This window comes from Peromyscus californicus, unplaced genomic scaffold (assembly GCF_007827085.1).
Source record: "Peromyscus californicus insignis strain IS unplaced genomic scaffold, ASM782708v3 Scaffold_3__1_contigs__length_106647218, whole genome shotgun sequence".
In the NCBI taxonomy this organism is placed as follows: domain Eukaryota; kingdom Metazoa; phylum Chordata; class Mammalia; order Rodentia; family Cricetidae; genus Peromyscus; species Peromyscus californicus.
In genome coordinates, this window is record NW_026294551.1 from 1,763,518 (window position 1) to 1,785,929 (window position 22,412).

The 22,412-nt window shown below is 45.1% G+C and overlaps 1 protein-coding gene across 1 annotated transcript in view; it reads left to right on the forward strand.

Annotated features, from left to right (window-relative positions):
• Positions 1-22,412, forward strand: part of Nploc4 (NPL4 homolog, ubiquitin recognition factor) — a 59,690-nt gene that overhangs the window by 27,398 nt on the left and 9,880 nt on the right. Inside the window, exons 9-13 of the mRNA XM_052758892.1 lie at positions 1,929-2,015; positions 3,900-3,971; positions 4,706-4,832; positions 9,788-9,948; positions 21,681-21,752. Of these exons, the coding sequence (XP_052614852.1) occupies positions 1,929-2,015; positions 3,900-3,971; positions 4,706-4,832; positions 9,788-9,948; positions 21,681-21,752 (519 nt within the window). The remainder of the gene's footprint in view (positions 1-1,928; positions 2,016-3,899; positions 3,972-4,705; positions 4,833-9,787; positions 9,949-21,680; positions 21,753-22,412) is intronic.

Consider the following 22,412-nt stretch of genomic DNA (forward strand, 5'->3'; position numbering starts at 1 on the left):
AGGTGTGGGCCACTACCACCAAGATAATTGTAGAAGTCTTTTATGATACTTTGTTTACAAAGAAATGGTCACTGGTAACGGAGACCCTACAGAGAAACCTATTTATACAGACCTTGGATCGTGGAGTATTCTCTGATTGGAGTGCTGCTTTATAAGCACAGAGCCTCAGCTTGGTTTTGTAAGTTTCTGTCATGGATAGTGTAGCAGTTCTATTAAAAGCATAATTGAAGCCCAGTGTGGATACTCATCCCTTAGATCCAAGCACTTGGGAGGCCAAGACAGGAGAATTGAATGAAGTTCAAAGTCAGCCTATGCTGCGTAGTGATCTGAGTCCAGTCTAGATTAAAAAGTGAGAAACTGTCTTTTAAAAAAAAAAAAAAGGCAGGATGTGGTAGCCAACACCACTAATCCTAGCATTGGGGAGGGTAGAGGCAGGAGATGGTCGCAGCACCCCCCCACCCCCCCCCCTTCGAGGCAAGATTTCTCTGTGTAGCCCTGGCTGTCCTGGAACTTACTTGGTAGATCTAGGCTGGTCTCAAACTGAGATTCTCCTGCCTTTGCCTCCCAAGTGCTGGGATTAAAGGTGTACATCACTAGCGCCTGGCTGTGGGCTGTTGTTTTCAGGCCAGCCTAGTGTACAGTGATTCTGAGGCTAGACAGGACCACATACCCAGAGACTGTCTCAAAAGAACCCCCCACCCCTCCCCCAAAAAACAACAACTATACAAACACATCTTTTTGGGGGAAAGAACAGAAACTTCTGGCATTCTCACTGCTACTGTCAGTATCAGTGTTTCCATGTTGGAGGTCCCAGTGGTTGAAATCCATGACCTCTTAACACCATCTGCCCATACAAAGTTAGCCCTGGCTACCATGTTATTGGGCAAGCATCTTATATTTATGCTATGCTTGGTATTTGACATATGTTCTCAAAGTGGTAGTGTTTCCTACCTGGTGAAATCCAGCAAACATAAAATCCATAGCTGTTTTGTTAGAACTTGACTGGTTTACAGGACTGAGTTCCATTAAAGCTCCTTTGCGTTTTAAGTCCTTGTGACTGGGGTTTTGGCTTAGAAGGGTACTTACTCATGACCTTGGGGCTGCATTTAAGTGGAGAGGAAAGATTTTGGTAAGCTTTGTCCATTTCAGGAAGTGTCACTTATTATCACTTAAAAATTCTTTTCCTCTAATTCTTCTTGTTTGTTTGTTTCAAGACAGGGTTTCTCTGTATAGCCCTGGCTGTCCTGGAACTCGTTCTGTAGACAAGACTGGCCTCAAACTTCTTCTGCCTCTGCCTCCTGAGTGTTGGGATTAAAGGCATACACCACCACCACCTGACTGCCTCTAAATTTTTTACATTTATTTATTTTGTGTGTACATAGTGGAGGTCAGAAGACAGCTTTTGGGAATCAGTTATCTCTTTCCACCATGAGTTCTGGGATAAATTCTGGTCATCATGATGCAGATCTCATGTCTGAGCTGTCAGTTTAGGTTGACGTGCACCGGACACACCCAGAGCCTATCAGCTGGATGTTCTTCCTACTGCACAGATTACTTTGGGCTATCTGTTTATTTTCGGTTAGATTGTGCCTCTGGCTCAGTGTCTTGGCAATACCTGGTTCTATAGCCAAGACACTGAGCCAGAGGAACAATGCACCAAAATGGTTCTGGGATGTCTGCCACCTTGCAGCTGCAGTCTGTCTGCCAGCCACCTGTCTGGAGCAGAATTACCTATCAACAGGAGTTCTGAGAGCAGCTCCATTCCCCAGGTGAAGGCACCTTTCAAGCAAACAGCAGTCCAGCTTTCCTTGGGCCCATTTACGTTTGTAGCTGTGTGTTTCAGCAGGGTTGAGGCTTGAGGTGGAAGTTGTAGAAGTGCCACTCTTCAATCTGCCTTCTAACTGCTTTCTAACTATGGTTCCTCACAGATTGGTACACAGAACAGCCTGGAGCTTCTGGAAGATCCGAAAGCTGAGGTGGTTGATGAGATTGCTGCCAAACTTGGCCTGAGGAAGGTATGAGACCTCTGCCAGCCAGGTAGCCTTTGGGGAAACCTGGGCTCCAAACTGGGGAAATCCACAGGTGGAGTGGCTAAGTCTGGTCTGGGACCAAACCCCTTGTGACAAGATCAAGTGTAGTCTCAACCCCTTTGGACCCTCATTTGTGTTCATTGCTGCAAATAGCTTTGATGTTCTCTGACGTAGATTGAGGTGAGAACATTTTCTGATGTATAAAAGCAAAGGTGAGCATTATGGCACATGTGTGTCAACCCTGTCGTTGCCCCCTGTCCTCCCTCTGCTGGCTGAGGCAGGATGATCAAGAGTTCAAGGCTAGCCTGGTGCATAGAGCAAGACTCTTAACTATAAAATCCAAAATAAAGATATGAAGACACAACTTTTCAACTTGCCAGTCATAGTACCTGAGGACAGTTGCCACGTTGTACACTATAGGAGTACTCACGGGGCTGGCTTCACTTTCTGTCCTAGGTGCTCAGTGCTGGAACCCTTCCTGCATCAGTTTTGGATTTCTTGTGTCTCTGGGACAGTGAGTAGGTAGGAGTAGAAAGTCCTTTCAGTCCATTGCTGTCATTGGTTTCACACTCTTGATAAGGGTCCTAGGTTGTGTTTTTTGTTTTTAAGACTTGTTCTTGTTTTGTAGCTCACACTGGTCTCAACTTAGATCCTCCTGCCTCAGCCTCCCCCTGTGAGGATTACAGATGTGTGCTACCATCCCTGGCTTGTTAGAATTTACAGACTCATTGTATCATGAATTTGAACACATTGTGGAAGTTTAGTTCAGTATTAGTAGCCATGTAAGTTTTGCTTCATCTTACCTCTCTAGGTGGGCAGGAAAACCTAGGAACATGACTGAGAAAGTCACAGCATAGTTTTTACCTTGTTGAGGCAAAATACCCCACAGGTTCTGGAGTCAGCACCTTAATGGCAGGTCATAGTTTAGTGCAAATTCTGGAAGTTCTTTTTGTTCAGGAAAGAAACTGGCCCAGACTTGTGTTTTATAACATCATAATGTAAAGTCTGAAGTTACTTAAGTTAGTTTCTCAAAACCCAAGTTCCTTGGCTTGCTCTTACCTCAGCCTGATTTGGACTGTGCCAACGAAATGGGTCCTCTGTGCTTGTTTTCTCTGATACCATCCTTTTTGGTTTGTGCTCATCTGGGCATTGTTAGAACAGTAGTGATCCATAGTGTACCAGTCCTGTGGGAGTGGTTTGAAGAGCTGAATCTTGGGGTCTCCTGGAGAGGGTGGTGGCCATCTTTCAATTTTCCCAAGGATGCAAGTGGATGCTTTGCTTGTCCTCTAGCTCCAATCTGATAGGCTCTTACTGTCTTGTGACTCTGGAGGCCAAGGTAAGCCTAGATGATAGAGCATGCAGACCTTGTCACTGTAGGGCATTTGGGATTGGCTTTTAGGGAGCCCCAATGATGCAGCTTTAGAGCTTGTGCCCCCAGCTGCTCCTTATGCTGCTGCCTGGCAAGCTGAGACCTTTGTTGTAGCAACTCCTTTCATCTTAGGTGCCTCTTTCCAGGGAATCTGTTTCTTCCTTGTGAGGACCTGCCCCAGGAAACCTGACTGCTTGCTTCTTGTCTGTCTTCCTTTTTGGAGCCTAAACTCCTCCTTGCCACATCCTCTTCTGACTTCTATCAAAGTGTGGGCTTGAGTGGTCCTAAGCAGAGTCTGTCTGATGGATGAATGTTTGTCATGGCAGCACCAGAGGAAGGTGCCAGTTTCTCCCTGGCAGCAGAGCCAAGGAACTGTGCTCTCAGCTTTACCTGGCTCAGGAGCCGGAAGGGTTATCTGAAGGGCACTGCTTTTATGCTTCCTGGACAGAAGCCATCTGTTGTATGGAGATACTCAAAAGATGCTTTCCTTTTCCATTAAGGTTGGATGGATATTCACGGACCTTGTCTCAGAAGATACCCGAAAGGGTACAGTCCGTTACAGTCGGAATAAGGTGAGATGGAGACAGGAGTGTTACTTGGCCTGAAACCTCATTAAGGTAGTGCTGACATGGATCTCTCGTCTCTGCACAGCTTGCAAATAACTTTCAAGACACTCTTCTTAGTTAAGTCTCAGCCTATTGATTCTATCCCACAGAGAAAATCCCATTCACCTTCACTTGCAGCCCTGTGGGAGTGGGTTGCCCAGGGCCTTCTGCCCTTCTAGTTTGGGTGGTTTTTAACTAGTGAGTCCCTAATGACTAGGAATTACAGGTGTTTGTCTCAGTGTTTTGCCTCAGGTATTTTTGAGATGATGTAGATTAGCTCTTTTTATTTTTTTGAGACAAGGATCTCAGTATGTAGCGTTGGCTGGCCTGGAACTCACCATACAGACTAAGCTGGCCTCAAACTCACAGAGTTCCACTTCCCTTTGCTTCCCAAGTGCTGGCATTAGGAGCTCTTTCTTGTTTGCTTGTTTGTTTTCATTTTAATTTGATTTATTTATTGTGCATGTGTACACACAGGTGCCACGGCACCCATGTGGAGGTCAGAGGACAGCTTGTAGTTGTTTCTCTCCTTTCACCATGGGGGGCCTGGGGATTGAACTCAGGTCAGTCAGTCTTGGTAGCAAGCATCTTTACCTGCTGAGCCATCTTGCTGGCCCAGCTCTTAATATTTTCTGCAGAAGAAATAGAAGCTTGCTTTGACACATGCTGTAAAATTTGATATACCGCCTCTCTTGGCTTAGGACACCTATTTCCTGAGTTCAGAAGAATGCATCACTGCAGGAGACTTTCAAAACAAGCACCCCAACATTTGCCGGCTCTCTCCCGATGGTCATTTTGGATCCAAGTTTGTTACTGCAGTGGCCACAGGTATAAATGGGGCAGAGTAATGCCGTAGATACTCCTGCCCATTAATGTTTGTTCTTCTTTGCAGCAGCTTTTCATCCTTAACTTTGTTATAATAACCTTCTTAATGAACTTTCGGGGGCATGGATTCTTCCTTTTGTTTACGGCAAAAATTCTGAGTTTAGCATCATCCATGCGACTGGGGCCAAGTCAGGACTTTTCCATGGCTATCCTCAGGTCTAATGTTCTCATCACAAGTCTAAGGTAACTCTTGCTTTTGGATATGTGCTCCTTTTCAGCAACTAGAAAGGACTGGAAGAAGAAAGGCTTCCTGTTGTCATGATTCCTGTACACTTTACATTATGAATGGGGCTGCCATTCTGAAAATTTTTCCATAAAGTTCTTTTGGGAGTGATATGTGTTAGAGAATACATGTCTTATACATTATAAATATATAGTAGGTCGTAGCCTATACAAACATGCACCAGATGTTTGATTACATTCCTAAGGTGCTATCCTACAGAAAAGTCAGACATAGGGCCACAGAATTGAAAGGTATAGGGATTTGGAAATTGGAGAACCAAATTGTAAGCGTGTGATCCACCTAGCTAGATTTTAAAGTAAGCACTGATTCTGACTCTGAAGGTCTCACCTCTCAAAGGAGCCAACAGTCCTCTTGTCTAGGTGACCTACTTTCTGGTTCTTACAGTGTCCCTACTAGTTCACACACAGCCTGCATTCAGGGTCCTAGTTCAGACTTCTTCTGGTTCTTAGAATACCCTACCAGTTCACACTGCCTGAGCGCAGGGACCTAGATCAGGTCTCTGTTGCCATTAGGTTACTGGTTGAAGAGACTGTCACATTGCCAGGATTTTTAAGCCTTGATAAATGCAAGCTTGCCTTTCCTATGGCCTGTTTAGATTGACAAGTACCTTTTGTTTTTCTGAGTGAACAACCTTTTCAGGAGTGAGAGATATGGTGGCATCTTTGCTCTGTTATGTTGATAATAGAGGCATGTTAATTATTGCACATATAGATTGGTGACATTTTTCTAAATTGTTGCTGGAGTTGAGTGCTAAAGGGAGTGAGTGGAGGTGTGGGCAGGTAAAGCAGAGGGCACTGACACCAATGGCAGGTGTCAGGCTGCATTATGGTCCATAATGCATAATATGTTCATAAGGCTGAACAGCAGGTCTGACATACCTCTGTCCTGAGATGCTCTGTGCTTTACCTTGCTCAAGCCAAGCTGTGTACCCCTTCACAATTTTGTGGTCCTGGCGTCCTCAGTGGGTATTACAGTCGTGTATGTATGTTTTCATGGTGGTTTATAAAGTAACATCGATTCTGATCTTGGATCCTGATAGACCAAAGGGGGGTTGCCTACATGAGTGTGTAGGGGGTGAGGATATAAAATAGTTCTTACTGTTTGTGACACTTCTGTATCTGTCAGGATGCCTAGCATCTTCATCCCACAAAAGCTGGCAGTGCCCCTTATCGAGACAGCCAGAAACACCTTCAGAGACTTCCAGAACTGTCACCTTCACTGAGAATGGCTGTTTGGGGTGCCTGTGGGCTTCTATAGTAATTCAACCTTTTTAATTACTGTTTCTATGGGGAAATTTGTCCCATGGGCCAACAGACTGGCACATTTTTAGGATTTTGAGTAGTTTACATCTTAGAGACTGCCACCTTTAACTATTGAGTCACATTGCTTGTTGAGTTTGGAAATCAGATCCATGACATTTTTGCTTCCAGAATTGGCTCTTAAAGGATCTGGAGTTTGAGGTAATGACTGACCTTGTTTACAGTAAGATCTGTAGTCAGCTTACTTTCTTGAGTGTTGACTCCTCACTTTTGGTGCTTGTTCTCATCATCTTCCAGATGGGGCACTGGCTGAAGAATGGCTGTGTACAGTGCTGCAGATCCTAATCCAAGGTCTCGGTTACCACAGCTGGGACACTGGTTTTCTAACTCAAAGGAAAGTGTACTCTTTCTCCTGTAGGGTCCTTTGGCCAAGGGCAAGCGGGGACCCTGCAGAAGTACTGGGAAATATACTTGCTACAGTTCCATCTCCTTTGTTGGAGAGGAAGATGTGAGCCTGCATGTTTACAGACACACCTTAGGAATTGGTACCTCTTGTGCAGGGCTGGCCCTTCTGCAGGCTGAGCTTGGGTACCTTCTGGATACCAAGGCCTAGCCCTTGCCTTTGCCTACAGGTTTTCCTGATCCCCTGTGATTTTCATATCTTTTCTGGCTTGGATATATATGGTGGTTTGTTCAAGTGAATGCCACACTACATGTGAGTTCTTCACTGTTGGTTACATGTTCGGCTCCTGGGCTGTAAAAATGATTTCCTGGAGACTCAGATTCAAGGCAGCTCAGTTCTTTTTTGTCACTGTCACTCTCCAGCATGTGCTTCATTGTGTGTGGACATCCTAGCAGGTGCTTTGCATAGGGAATGAGTTCACCTGCCCAGCCTTTTTGAAGTTTCCTAAAAGATAAGTAAACCATGTGTATGTGCATGTATTTCTTCTCCACTTGGAAAAGGAATATGTGTGTAGCTTAAGTTACTTGCAGAGACTACCTGTGTGGACAGTTACTCCTCCTGCCCTTCCCCCTTTCTTTGTGATATTAGAGATTGGAGATCCAGGGACTCAAGCTCGCTGGATCTACCAAGCTATATCCTGAGCTCTTTTGGGGGAGGGGAGGGTCTCATGTGGTCCGGGCTAGCGTTAAACTCCTGATCTTCTTGTCTCCACCTTACAAGTGCTGGAATTAGAAACATGCGTCGCCATGCCTGGTTTCTGATGATTTTTTTTTTTTTATAATCTTGTATTTATAGATACTACTTACCATCCTCTTCACACTAAGTTTTTCGCTTCCTAGTGACCTGTCACACTTAAAGATTGATCTGAAAACCAGCCCCAGTTTGAAGTATCCTGAGTAAATAGCTGTACATATGATGACTTTCTTGCATTCCTCCAACTTTGGTCTCTGCATTCTGAGCCAGTGAGCTCAAGTATGGTGCCTTATGTCTGCTATCAGATGCACTGCACAGCTGAGCCTGGCTATGCTAATGACATGTAATGGAGGTCTGCTGTAGGACCGAGGAGAAAGCGAGAGGCTCTCTCTGAACAGGACATTGGAAACTGGTTTGCGCAGCCCTTTCCAGTTGGCCTGGATGTGTAGTGGTGAATTGCTCAGGGGCCACCTTTCCTTTGGTTCCACTTTTTCTGATCGTGTTTCTCAGTCAGATGTATTTGAAAACCAGACAGACTGAATCTCTTTCCTGATTTGTAACTGTTTTCAAACTGAAGTAGAGATAGGATTTTTTAACTCTCCAATGCTATAAAAGAACGATGAGGGGCTGGAGAGATGGCTCAGTGATTAAGAGCACTGGCTGCTCTTTCAGAGGACCCGGGTTCAATTCCCAGCACCCAACTGGCAGCTCACAGCTGTCTGCTATTTCAGTTCTGGGGACCCTATGCCTTCACATAGATATCCATATAAGCAAAACACCAGTGTGCATAAAATAAAAATAAATCATTAAAAAAAAAATAGTAGACACTGGAGTTGTCCTTGTGTGTAGCCCTGATTCTTGGATGACACCTACCCATGCTACATTACCCTCTCCTCACCCTCCTAATTTCAGGGCTCCAGTGTAACTGTCTGGATGGCTCTCTCTGAAATATCCATTTATACTATCTTTGTCCTTAATTTAATGTTTTCTTAAAACCAAATTCACGTTTTATTATAAATTATAGTATCACAAATATGTACTTTTGTATTTGTTTTGTGTGTGTACCTTTTGTGTTTGTTGGCAGACATGGGCCATAGCATGTGTGCTATGGAGTGCATGCAGAGGTCAGAGGACCACTTACAGGAGTCATTTCTTTTCTTCTGTCATGTGGATTCTAGAGAGCAAACTCAAGCAGGCGATAGGTGCCTTTACTCACTGTCTCTCCAGCCCCCTTAATGTTAAATCTTTATGGATGGTGCTTGGGAAAGAGGAATCTACTACAGAGCAGTATATGTATCATTAGCATGGAGGGCTGTGGAGAGACTGGTGGGGTATTCATTACCATAGGTCTGGGCAGTGTCACAGTGTGAGATACCTGGGCCACTGACTTGATACCACCAGACCACATAGGTTTCTGTAATCTGGGGAATGCTGATCTGTGATCTGTGTGCTAGGATCAGTTTTCTTTTTTTATTATTTAGAGAGGGTGTGGGGTGGTGTTGGGGGGGTTTGCATATAGGAGTGGAAGTCAGTTCTCTTTTTTTCCTCTGTGAGTTGTAGGTCTGAATCCCAGGCTAGTCTTCAGATACCCATAGCTGAGCTTTTTGGTGTGGTTTTGTTTTGTTTTGTTTGTTTTGAGACATTGTCATGAAGCCTAAGCTGGCCTTGAACTTGCTATGTACCAGAAGATGACCTTGAACTTCTGATCCTCCTCCCTCTACCTCCCAAGTGTTAGGATTACAGGCATTCACCACTATGCCTGGTTTATGCCAGAGATTGAACCTAGGGCTTCATGTATGCAAGACAAGAACTCAGCAACCCAGCCCCCTATAGTTTGTTATGTTACCTCCACCCCTGTCCTTCCCAACCCCCTTGCCTCCAAATGAGTCTATTCTTGTTTCTAACCCTCTTCACTCAGGTGCTCAAGCTGGTGGGATGTGGGATGATGTCTCTCTTTATCCTTTCCTGATCCAAACTGGTAGTCTGTGTGCTTTAAGGGCACTAAGCACCCCCAGAGCTCTGGGGATGGGGGTGGAACAGTGGACTCTGCCCACCTGTCATGTGTGACCATTGGCTGTGGAGGAGTGAGCAGTGTCCAAAGCCTTGTGCTCCAGCCATCCTCCAGATTACCTAACAGAGTCTTGACTGTTTGCTTCCTACAAGTTGGAGGATAAGTGCCATGAAATGCTTTTGATTGTCCTTTTTGGTAGATTCTCTTAGAAGGTTTTTCTCTTTACAGGTGGTCCAGACAACCAGGTTCACTTTGAAGGGTACCAGGTATCCAATCAGTGCATGGCACTGGTCCGAGATGAATGTCTTCTACCTTGTAAGGATGCCCCTGAGCTCGGCTATGCCAAGGAGTCCAGCAGTGAGCAGTATGTTCCTGATGTGTTTTATAAGGTAAAATTACAGGAGAAGAAAAAAATATTAAATATTCATAGGATGATGAGAATCTGTCCTGGACTCTTGTGATCTTGCTATACTTTGGAGTGTTACCTGTGTGTCAGCCATTGTGGTTTGGAGCCCAGCTTATAGATCAAAGCATCTATCACATTTCTGGAGCTTATTGTTACTTACTCAGGCTTTGATGGCATTGTGTGGCATAGCCAGAAAAGGAGTCAGACATGTTTGGTTTGGGTATGTTATACCAGATCTGTCCATTGTAGCCTACTTTTGCTTTGTAAAGATGAGAGTCATTTGGACCATTGTTGGAATTCTGTCTGCTACAGCTACTCAGTTTTTTTGCTGTGAAACTTCCAAGTAAAAGAACAAATAACAGTAGGAAGGAAACATCCTCACATCAGAGGCTTACAAACAACATCCAGCGGAAACTGACTAAGGATCCCTCCTAATGCAGTCAGGTGGAGATCCCCATCAAAAGTCCTGTATCTTTGCCAAGCAGTGTCTTCCTGGAGTGAGGCTTCCAAGTAAAAGAACAAATAGCAACAGAGAGAACATCAACTCAGGTTTTACAGCATCAGTCGAGACCAACTGGGGAGGCTGATGGCTGAACTTGAAGTTTTTCTTCCCCACTCTAGGCACTTGGGTAGCATGGGAAGAATGTCAGTAAGCTCCTGGAAGAGGCTGACGTCTGGCCCGTAAGGGTTTCTACTCTTGGGTTGTTGTGTTGTTTTCTTCTCCCTGTCACAGAGTTGGGGGGAGCAACACATCCCCAGACAAAAGAGCCTTAGAAAATAATTTGAGACTACGTGGTTGGATCTGAAACGGGGTGGGGTCAACCCCACTTGCATTTGAGTGAGCTCAGATTTCACATGACAGTTTACTGATATAATGCACATCATAGCTTGACAGGGTCAGGTTGTTTCTGCTCTGACGTCCTTATGTCGCCTGTCGTTTTGGAGCAGTTTGACCTTTCTCTTGGGGTTGGTTTTACTCCTGGTTACTTTTGGTTCCTTATATCCAGTCATAGTGTTTTCTGTGTGCTCTCTTGGACCACTGGCGACCTTTCCTCCTCACAGGGGTGGGCATTTGTTGTCATGTTCCCTGCCTCGTTTGTTTGAGATCTCTGTGTAGGTGTTTTATTATTTTGAGTTTTTTGTGAGGAGGGAGAAGACAGGTTCTCACTATATAGCCTGTCTGTAAGTAGGCCAGGTTGGCCTCAAACTTACATAGATATGGTTACCTCTCCTGAGTGCTGGAATCAAAGGTGTACACTACCACATTTAGCACTGTTTATATCTTGTGTGTATGACTGTGCACCACATGTATGCCTGGTACCTACAGAGGTAATAAGAGGGTGTTGGGTCCCTTGGAACTTAAATAATATGATTGTTAGCTGCCATGGAGGTGTTAAAGATTGAACCTGGGTCCTCAGGAAAATCAGACAGCAGGCTTAAATACTGAGCCATCTTTCTAGCCTTTTTTTCCCTTCACCGCAAGCCTTTAATCCCAGCACTCGGGAGGCAGAGCCAGGTGGATCTCTATGAGTTCGAGGCCAGCTTGGTCTAGAGAGCGAGATCCAGGACAGGTACCAAAACTACACAGAGAAACCCTGTCTCGAAACAAACAAAAAAAGATTTAATTAGCTGGGCAGAGGTGGCTCACGCCTTTAATCCCAGCACTTGGGAGGCAGAGGCAGTCAAGTTCTAGGACAGCCAAAGCCACACTAAGAAACCCTATCTCGAAAAAAGAAAAAAAAAAAGTAAAATTTTATCAGCATTCTTGCTATCTCTTGTGCAGCTCTTTGGGTGTCTTGTGTAGACAGTCCACTGATGAGGTTTTATTTCTTGTTTGGTTTTGTGTGGTGGCTGATATTTCCCAAACAATGTCAAATGACTGTTCGCCTCTGTCTCCCTTTTTCCTTTTTCTCTTTTGTTGAGGGATGGGGTGAGAGTAGGATCTCACTATGTTGCTGGCCCCTAATTCATAGTCCTCCTGTCTCAGCCTTCTGTGTACTGGCTTTATGAGCATGAGCCAACATACCCAACCTTTGTCTTGCTTTTGTTTGTTTGTTTTTGAGACGGGGTCTTTCTATGGAGGACTGGCTGTCCTAGAACTCACTCTATAGACCAGGCTGGCCTCACAATAGATCTACCTGCCTCTGCCTTGTGAGTGCTGGGATCAAAGGTGTGTGCAACCACGCCCAGCCTTTGCCTTTTTTAATCTTAAAGAACATACTTTCAGGATTTCATCATTAACTATGAGTTTAGTGTCCGGTGTTTGGTTTTAAGTGTCTTTTACCAGATAGGAAACCCTTCTGTGTATGTGTGTGTGTGTGTGTGTGTGTGTGTGTGTGTGTGTGTGTCTGTCTGTCTGTCTGTCTGTCTGTCTGTCTCCCTTGTATAATTGTTGTACTTAAGACTGTATTGGTATTTCCTTAATTCTGTTCCTTTCCTTTGTTTATCTGGCCTGTGTTGGTGAGAACATGCAAGAATGCTTCTGAGTTGTTTATAGCTCCTTGGGGTTGAGATGCCCATTCATCATGTGTTTTAGGGAAGTGTCAGTTGGAGCAAAGAGAACTATAACAGCAAAGACTGAAGCAATCCTTTTAGTCCTCCTGTGGACTTTGTGGTTGATTTTAAAATACCCTGTATAAATGAAACCTGCACCAGTATTACCTGAGTCTGTTGTTCATCACAGTGTCACCTGTGGTCATAAAACTAAAAGGATTGGATAGTCCTATAACAAAGGAACATAAATAATCACACATCCCGTGGTAGATTGCTATGTGACCCCTTCAGTCGGTTGTTAGCCAGTTAGTTAGAGATACCAGATAGAACTCCTCATGTAAAATTAAAAACAGATATATGGAGTGTCATCCCAGTATCTTTTGTGTTTTATAAACATGTAGGTGTTTATATATGTCTGTGTACTTTTCTTGTATTCATAGATAGGGTGGGAACAGACTCATAATTCCAGGGAGCCTGAGTATGCAGTGGAAGTTGTGCTGTGCCCTGTATTCTGTGCATGCAGCTGAGAAGCAGGAAAGAGCAGTGGGCAGAGATTCCTAATGCTGGTAGATTAGCTGGGAGACCTAGATGTGCAGTGATCCCTGTGTGCTGTAAGGAAAACAAGGCTGTGTGTAGATAGAAAGTTATCCCCCAAGGAATCAAGCTGTTGCTGCTTATTCCCAGGACTGTAAGGTGTAGGGTTAGGAGTTGGTTTGTTTCTCTCAGCCACCTGCACTCCACACGAGGACCATTGGCAACTGGCTGAGCATATTCATTGTGGACACTTGGTTTCTGCAGGAAAATAGGAAGAAGACGTTTAATGATAACAACTTTTAGAAAAGATTTATTTTAATTTTTTGTGTGTGTTTGCCTGCATGTATGTATGTGCACCTCATGTGTACAGTGCCCAAGGGGTTCAAAAGAGGGCATTGCATCCCATGTCGCAAGTTACAGGCAGTTGTGAACACCATGTGGGTGTTGGGAACTGAACTTGCGTCCTCTGCAAGAGCAGCAAGTGCTGTTGAGCACTGGACCATTTCTTTCTGTGTAGCTTTGCACCTTTCCTGGAACTCACTCTGCAGCCCAAGCTGGCCTTGAACTCACAGAGATCCGCCTGGCTCTGCCTCCTGAGCGCTGGGATTAAAGGCGTGTGCCACCACCTCCAGGCTTTAGATATTTTTTAATATAAAAGAAAGAAAAGAATTGTCATTAGAATAAATGAGTACCTTTATTAATTGGTGACCAAATCTGAATATTAGTTAGGTGTTGATACTTCAGTTATTTCTGGTTGTTGTTACAAACTAGCCACATCTTGCAGCTATTATATATAGTCTTCAAATCACTTGTGTCTAGGGAACACCTGGAGACACCAGACATTGTTTGCAGAGTCTCAGATCCATTTTGAGTACAGTGGTCTTCCTGTACTGTGGAGACTGTTGTAGTAGAGAAAGATGGCTTTTAACTGGGGGGAGTTTTAATAGGTAGTGATGGCTTGGCCCATGGATCTGGGAAGGATTATTCCAGGCAAGGCAGCAGCCTGTTTCTTTTTTGTTTGTTTGTTTTTGTTTTTGCAGACAGGGTTTTCTTTGTGTGTAGTTTTGGTGCCTGTCCTGGATATCACTCTGTTGACCAGGCTGGCCTCGAACTCACAGAGATCCGCCTGGCTCTGCCTCCCGAATGCTGGTATTAAAGGCATGTGCCACCACTGCCCGGTGCCTGTTTCTAATATGGAGCACAATAAGCAGCATGGCCTGGATTGCTGGAGCAGAGACAGGAAGGGGCACATTCAGTGGTGTGGACAACTGTAGGAGGGTAGACTGGGAGTTCACTGCACAAGCTTAGTGTGTAGAATGATCCCTACAGCTGGGAGTTGGCCAAGGAGGCAAGGCCTGAAATGGCAAAGGAATGATTAGGAGCCAGGTCAGGCTAGCAGCCTTAGTGGTGCAAAGAAGCAATCTGAATCTGTAAGGGCCTTGTTTAAGCCAAGACTTCCTGGGGCTTAGTGTATACAGTGAGAGAAGAAACAGGCAGGAAGCCCTGAGACTTTCAGGCCAGGTCCCAAAGGGCACTGTTGAAGATATGCAACTTGTTCCTGTGTCATCCTGATGGAGCCAGTGTGGCGGCTATTGCTTAAGAGAATGAAGAAGGTGTAAAACTAGGCATCGGAGGCACAGTGTTGAGTTGCTCAAGGCCACTGGCCTAGACAGCATGGTAGGAGAGAATGAAGGACCAAAAGTGGGTCTCTGTCAGGGATATAGAAAGGGAGAGAGAGAAAAGAGACCAAAATCTAATGCCAGGGAGAGGTGAGGTGTCTAGGAAGCTTGAAGGAGGGTTGAAGAATCTAGCTTGATCTGCATTGTGTTTAGTGACAGGAGGCTGAGGAGCAGTGATGGGTCAAGTTGCCAGACTGGTCACAGGAGCCCGAGGTGTGTGCTCTTTCAAGGAGCTGTTCTTCAAAGTAAAAGCAGCAGAGAGTGGCCATATGCAAAATGGGGCCACGTGTTCTCATTTGAGGGCTTTTGTATGTAAACTGCTAAGCTTGGTGTGAGCACAGTGAGTAGACTTTACAAGGGATAGTGCTGAGTAGCACTACTGAATGAATGGTGAACCGCAGAAACAAGTCAGCACTGAGAGTGGAGAATGGGTAGAGATGGGTGAGGTTGGCCCACAGAAAGGTAAAGTGAGGCCAGAGGCGGAGATGTGTGCACCTAGAATCTACACACACAGGGTGTATGAAGGCTGATAGAGGAGCAGGCCACAGGGTCATCCTGGTCACACCCTTTAAGGTTTGTGTTCGCCAGACAGCACCAGACTCTGCAAAGTTAACGCATGGAACATTTTCATTTAATGTAAAACCACACATCTACTTATGAAAATCAGGAATTATCAACTTACAGGAAATCCTCAGACAGCTCCCATCACATGTTCCTTAGGTACCTTTTGTAATGATAGGGTGCCCCGGAGGCCTTGGCAGATTGGGCCAAGGTGCTCTGGTGGGTGAAGGAGACACGTCATTACAGATGCGGTGGCAGGCAGCGTGGCACTGAGGAATGTTACTCACACCCCAGGCACAGCATCTATGTGGAAGTTTATTATAAGAGGGAGAGAGAAAAGGGAGGGGAACAGGGAAAGGGAGGAAGGAGAAGAGAGAGAGCGAAGGGAGACGAGTTTTTTCTTAAAGGGGACTTCACATAAGATGACATCAGGATGCTGGGTGGGTTCAGAATGCTAACACCCTTGCCTTATGCTCTCACATCCATAACCATAACCTCAGTGGATTGACAGCCAGGCTGCCCTTGTTATTCATCTAGAGATTGTTTGCTGAGCACTTTTACTTGGGCCTATGACCATCAGCAAGTCATACCTGGCTCTTTTCCTTGAAGAGTTAGTTGGGTGGTGTTCCTGCCCAGGGTAGGACAGGCAGGTAGGCACCCCAGAGCTAAGACTAGAAGGAACATGAAGTGAGCTGAGGCCAAGCAGGTCCACCTCTTGAGGAATAGTATTTGCATCCAGAGGGTCAATCTTGTCAATATAGTTGATGGTGGATGTGTCAGGCCACAGAAAGTGATGTGGAATGTGGGTTTTAGAACATTCCTATTAGATGTCATTTAGAAAAGGCTTGGCAGTCAAGTATGTGATTCTAGGGACCTTAGTTAGGAGGGGCAGTAGAGCAGAGGGGTGGAACAAGACCCATGCCCGGTTACAAGCTGCCCTGGATAGCTGCTTTAGACAGTGGGAATGAAGAAGAGGTCTCCGTTGTACAAGATCCATTCTTTAGTCCACTGTGGAGTTGGTGGGCTCAGTAGATGCTGCAGATTTAGAGGCATTGCAGAGACACAATGAGGAATAGAAGCAAGCCAGCCTCTTGGTGAGCAGGGTATTGTGGAGCAGTGTATTGGGTCTGTGTATGAGGATGGTGAGATCAGGCACCAACATTTGCATTTTTGAAAATAGGATATTTCTGTATAGCATGAGGCTCAGGAGTCTCTTGCCTCAGCCTCCCGAATTACAGGTGTATACTACCATGCCCAGCTGACACTGGTGTCTGAAGCTGGGCTGGGCTGGCATGATAGCCTCAGGCAATTGCCAGTGATGCTGAAAAACTCAGGCAAGAGATAGAGGCTGATAATGCCAAGCTCAAATTTGTCTGCATAAAAAGTACAAATTATAGGTCCAGAAGCATGCAAGAGAAGCTGAGATTGCCAGAAGAAAACCAGAGGGGAATTGTTGCAGAGTATTATTTTAAAGTGTATTACTTTTGTTTATGCTCTGGAATATTTGTTTAATGATGCAAAGATGTGTTTGATTAAATAAAATTCACCTGCAGTCAGGAGGCTGCGTCAGCAATAGCTGACAGGAAGTGGTAGGGAGGAGCCAGATGAGAAAGGGTTTTTAAGTAGGGGCCAGGAGACTCACAAGGGCTTTTTGGAATATAGGAGCAGTGAGAGGAGGTGAGCTACTTGCTATTCAGTATCTCTGAAGAGCAGAATTCCACCTTAACTTTTGAATCTTGAGTTCTTTAGACAGAGGTTTAGTAAAGTTCCCTTCTAGTCAGAGTCAGAGCCTGAGGGAACAGAATTCCCTCAGGCCAGGGTGCTCTCGGGCTAACCTCTGCTGGTAGCGGTGGAGTTGCAGTTGCTGATTCGGACAGCTGTGGCTTTAAAGCCAGCAACAGTTCAATAAAAGGACAGGGAACGTTGGGCAAGCCTGAGGACACTGGCCTGTGAGTGCCAGCTGTGGAGGGACCAGAGGTGGTGCCCCCACTGGAAGGAATGACACTGAGAGCTGTGCCGACAAGTGGCCTGGGCAAGGACTAAGCAGACATTCTTCTTTCCAGGGGGTGGAAGGAAGGACGTCTCTAACATCCGTGAGCTCCGTTCTCAGGCTGGGGCTGTATACTCAGTAGAATGCAAGTTGCTATGGCACCCGCATGAACAGTGCTCACTAGGTTTCTTATAACTAGTTCTTCCTGCATACACGACTTAATATTTGGGATGAATGTGCACTGGCTGGGCTGCAGACCACACCTGCCTTCACTGACTATTTTATGAGAACTTGTGTTCAGTTTCCATCTCTGTTTCAGGGACCCCCACCCCTGTATGTGTTAATTTAAAAAAAAATTATACATACTTACTGTCTGTGTAGAGGTCAGAGGACAACTTGTAGTGAGTAGTTTCTTCCACCATGTAGGTCCTTTGGATTTGAACTCGGGTTGTCATCGCCACTGGCCTCAGTTTGTTAAAAGTTTATTTTATGCATATGGGTGTTTTGTCTGATGGTATGTCTATAGACCACATGTGTGCAGTGCCTGTGGAGGCCAGAAGAGGGCGTCAGGTTCCGTGGAACTGGAGTTACAGGTGGTCATGAGGCACCATGTGGGTGCTGGGAGTCAAACCTGAGTCCTCTAGAAGAGCAGCCAGTGCCCCTAACCACTGAGCTGTCTGACCAGCCCCATGTGTTACATTTTTAATATATTTTTTGTCAGAGTTTTATTCTCTGTATGTTGTGTAAAGTCGCTGAATCGTTTGTTTTTTCTCATTATCATTTCCGCTTTTGGTCTAGTGTGGTAGCACATTCCTGTAACTCGAGAACTTGGGAGATACAGGTAGGAGGATCAGGAGTTCAAGGTCATCCACAGCTACATAATGTTTGAAGCCAGCCAGGGCTTCTTGAGGCCTGTTTCAAAAAATAAAAGCCAAGCTTGTTAGCATACACCTTTAATGCTAGTCCTGGGGGGACAGAAAGAAGCAGGCAAAGATCTCTGTGAGTGAAGGCTAGCCAAGTCTACATGCCTGTCTCCCAAGTGCTGGGATTAAAGGCATGCACCACCACCACCCCTTGTGAGACCCTATCTTTTAAAAAAAAATTAAAAATTTGTCATCATCTGTTAGAAATAAATAAAATTGTTTGGTGGTGGTGGTGGTTGGTTTTAAAACATGTCTTACTATGTATGTAGCCCAGGTTAGCTGCCCCTGAACTTGGGATCCTCTTGCCTTCATATCCCAAATGCTGGGGATTTCAAGCTTGCTGCACTGTGCCCAGCTAGAATTCCTGTGTGTGTGTGTGGTGCTGTATGATTTAATTTTACCTTGTGATCAATAAAATGTCTGTGCATCATCTTGGTACAAGTGGAAATCTGGTTTTGTTTGTCCAGGTCTCCTTACTTCTCAACACAGTGATATTGTTTGGATCTAGGAAAAAACTCTGTGGTCATGAAATCTGGCTGTAGTTTGTTCTTCAGGGTCAGTACAAGTGTCAAGTGTGCTGCCAGAACAGAGCCTGAGCTCCAGACTCCAGGAGGACACAGCTCAGGTCTGAGTGTGCCCTGAGCATTGCAGTCCTGCCAGGTCGAGGTGTGAGCCTGGGCTCTGGATATAGGTGGACTTGCTCTTAGTATTCATTCCTTTGGTTCTGCTGTCTACTACATCTTGGGTTCACGAATTATTGAAGGACAGTGCCTGTGACGTGTGCAGTTGGAGCCAGGCAGACCACGGCATGCAGGATCCAACCTGGCAAGTGTCTGAGAAGCACCAGCTGTTGCTTCTGTGGCCTCTGGCAGGCACCCTGCAGATGTTACGTGGGTCCAACAAGACGTTGTGTTCTGAGTGCTTCTCAGGCAGTACTGCTGGCAGTCCTACCAGTCGTTAGTGGAGCAGCAACTTCTCTAAAGCAGGGTGACACAAATTAGTCACCCACCAAGCCACAAAGCCTATGTTGGCTGGGTGATAACAAAGACACCAGTATCTGTGTTTCTTTTTCATGTTAAGATTATGGCGCCATTGTTTCCAGACTTGGCCTGCGGTAGGCAGTAAGGCATTGGGGACCATGATGTCTCACTCTCCCTTGTCTTGCTCCAGGTGCAGATAAAACTGCTGACACTTTGGCAGCTGTCAAACTTAGAATTAAGATGTCTTCCTCCTAGTGTATTCTGTCTGACATTTGCTAAAGCCCATAAAAAGTAAGTGCCTTTAAAATGGTGTGTAGGGCTAGGGATTGGCTGGCAAAGCACTGAGTGAAGCATGGGAGAGGTAGGAGTTAGCTGGCTTTCCCGTAGGGAAAATGGGGGCCACAACACCTTCATTTCTGTGGTGAGAAGGAAAGGTACAGTTGGGTAGTTAAACTTGAACGAGAATAGCACAACACAAAGAAAGGATGGGGGGTGGGGGCATTTAACAAGAAGATTCCCTGGAGGGGAAGATTGAAGTGAACAGGTGCTGGAAAAATGTTTCTGCATATTAGAGCTTAATTAGATTTGAAGATGAATTCCAGATGGGCTAATTATGTGTGAGTTGTTGCAGGTTATTTCTTGTAGGGGCAAGCATGTATTTTTGGAAATGGTGATTTAGTTTGATTGGGCTTGATTCCTGCCTCCTACCCTGTCTCCATCAAGACACTGTCTCTTCAGAGGCCTGAGATTCCCCTCAGTAGGCCCACATCTTTGGGACCCGCTGTCATACATAGCAGGAGCAGAACGTGGAGGCCATCCTGACCCTGTGATCACATGTGTGGGCAAAAACAAGTGACCCTTCCCTGGGTCAGTGGAACGTCACCCTCACAGAAAGCAGGAAGAACATAGTAGGTATTGTAGGAGCATGATACCTGCTTGTTTGACATGAAGATGAAATTAAACCCCACACTTTTCACATAGATGCTACATAGATATACTTTGGCCAGCTTCCTTAGTAGGGCAGAGGGCAAGTCTTTGTTGGATCCTCTGTAAGTGACAGACAGGAAATGGGACTAGTGTGGGCCAGTGATGTCCTGTTAAGATGATGGCCTTGACTTGAGAACAGCTTGCAGTGATTGTCTCAAAGGATGACCTGGCTCTCTGAGGGTCTCTGAAAGGTGTGGATGTGTTGGGAGTGGCCTTATGGCACACCTTGGGAACATATGGTTGGCAAACAGTTTGGGTCGGAGGACTTCAATAAACAAACTTATGTAAGGATCTATAATTAGAAATTATGGACACATATTTTATATACAGCTCATGAATGACTCATAATGTTAAGTGATGATTTAGATAGAAAATATGACTCCTCTTGTAGAATCTTTTAATAAAAAGCATCAGTTCTTAGGAATTTATTTCTAGAGCTCTGTTTGAACTCAGCATGTTTGACATAAATCAGATCTAATTGTCATTTTATGATTAATGAACATATGTTGGCCATTTTTCCCCATAATTAAACTTTATGTTCTGTGCATCTGACAAAGCAAAACAGGTTTAGACTTTGACATATTGGTGGTGGTGGTGGTGGTGGTGGTGTGTGTGTGTGTGTGTACATACACCTTTTTGTACATGCCTTTATTTTGTGTATGTACTAAGTTTTTACAAAGTCCAGTTTTCAGAAGTGCAAGTTTTTTATTTTTTTAATTTTATTTTATTTATTTTTGGTTCTTCAAGACAGGGTTTCTCTGTCTAGCTCTGGCTGTTCCAGAGCACACTTTGTAGACCAGGCTGGCCTGGAATTCATAGAGATCTGCCTGCTTCTGCCTCCCAAATGCTGGGATTAAAGGCGTGTGCCGCCACCACCTGGTCAGAGGTGTAGGATTTTTACCATGAGACTTGGAGTGTTTGTGGAGGGACAGAGTCCAGCCTGAGCCTTCAGGCTGTTTTCACCGCTCAGCCGTCTGTGGTGCCAGGTGAAGCTGGGACGGGTGCGTAGTGTATTCCCTCTTGAGAGGTGCCCGGGAACTTTCTCAGTCATGGCCATAATACAAAGTTCTAAGAAACAATACAGGGAAATCGTTGCAAAAATATGTAGATTTTCCTTTCTGCCTTTCATTTATGCACTTCAACAAAATAATAATCTTTCTTTTTTTTTTTTTTTTTTTTTTGTCTTGGAGATAGGTCTCTAGTCTAGGAACTCACTTAAGTAGACCAGGCTGGCCTTGAACTCACAGAGATTTTCTTACCTTGCTTCCCAAGTGCTGGGATTAAAGGTGAGTGCCACCATGCCTGGCTAAATCATAATATCTTGAAAGAGCCAGGCATAGAGATGTGCACCTGTACTTCCAGCCCTGGCAAGACAGAATCAGGATTGCCACAAATTCAGTGCTAACCTGGTCCACATAGTAAGTTCTATCCTGGTCAGTCTGTGATGTTGTTATAAAAAATAATAATAAAATAAAATAATAATAATTTAAAAGTTGAAATACTGGTGTGATAAGAATAGTGTCACTGTTCACCTTCACTCACCTGATGTTGACCTTTGATTGTTTCAGGACATAGACAAGTTTGGCAATGAGATCACCCAGCTGGCCCGTCCCCTGCCTGTGGAGTATCTGATCATAGATGTAAGTACTCTTTTGTACTCAAACTCACTGGCTGGTACCATAGCCCTCTTGAAGGCCAGACTCCTGGGTGGTGGCCATTTGAGGAAGGAAGCCAGGGAGATTTGAGTCAGTGCTCTGTTCTAAGGATTGTTTATTGATTATCAATCCCCATGTTTCCAGAATCTCCACAGTTTAAACAATCTAGGGATTACACTTTCCTCAGGCTGAAGTGCAAACAAAGGACACCTGGCCTACAGTTCCACCCTGTGGCCTCTGGAGGGCAGTGATTCATGGGGCTGAGAATCAAGGGTATCTGAATGGTTCTATATATGTGGGCTGGTAGCTGCCCACTCCCAGGAGGTAACAGATGTTGCCCTGCCTAGCCCAGCAGTAGTACTCCTGGGGGCCACTCCATCAAGAGTTTCCTGGGGACACATCCATAACTTAGTGCCTGTGAGTAGTGAGGACCAGTGTTGTTTCTGGGCACACCTCCAGAAGGTGAGAGGAGCCGGCTCTGCTGCTGCTTCTGAGTCTATCTTCCTTTCTAGAAAAATTTGATGGTCACAGAGACATATTCATGCCATTGGCCACAGGGCAGTGAATGCTACAGGACACAGCAGCTGGAGTATCATTGCCTGCTAGTGTTCTGGGGTGGGTTGGAGATGGCTGATTTTCTAAATT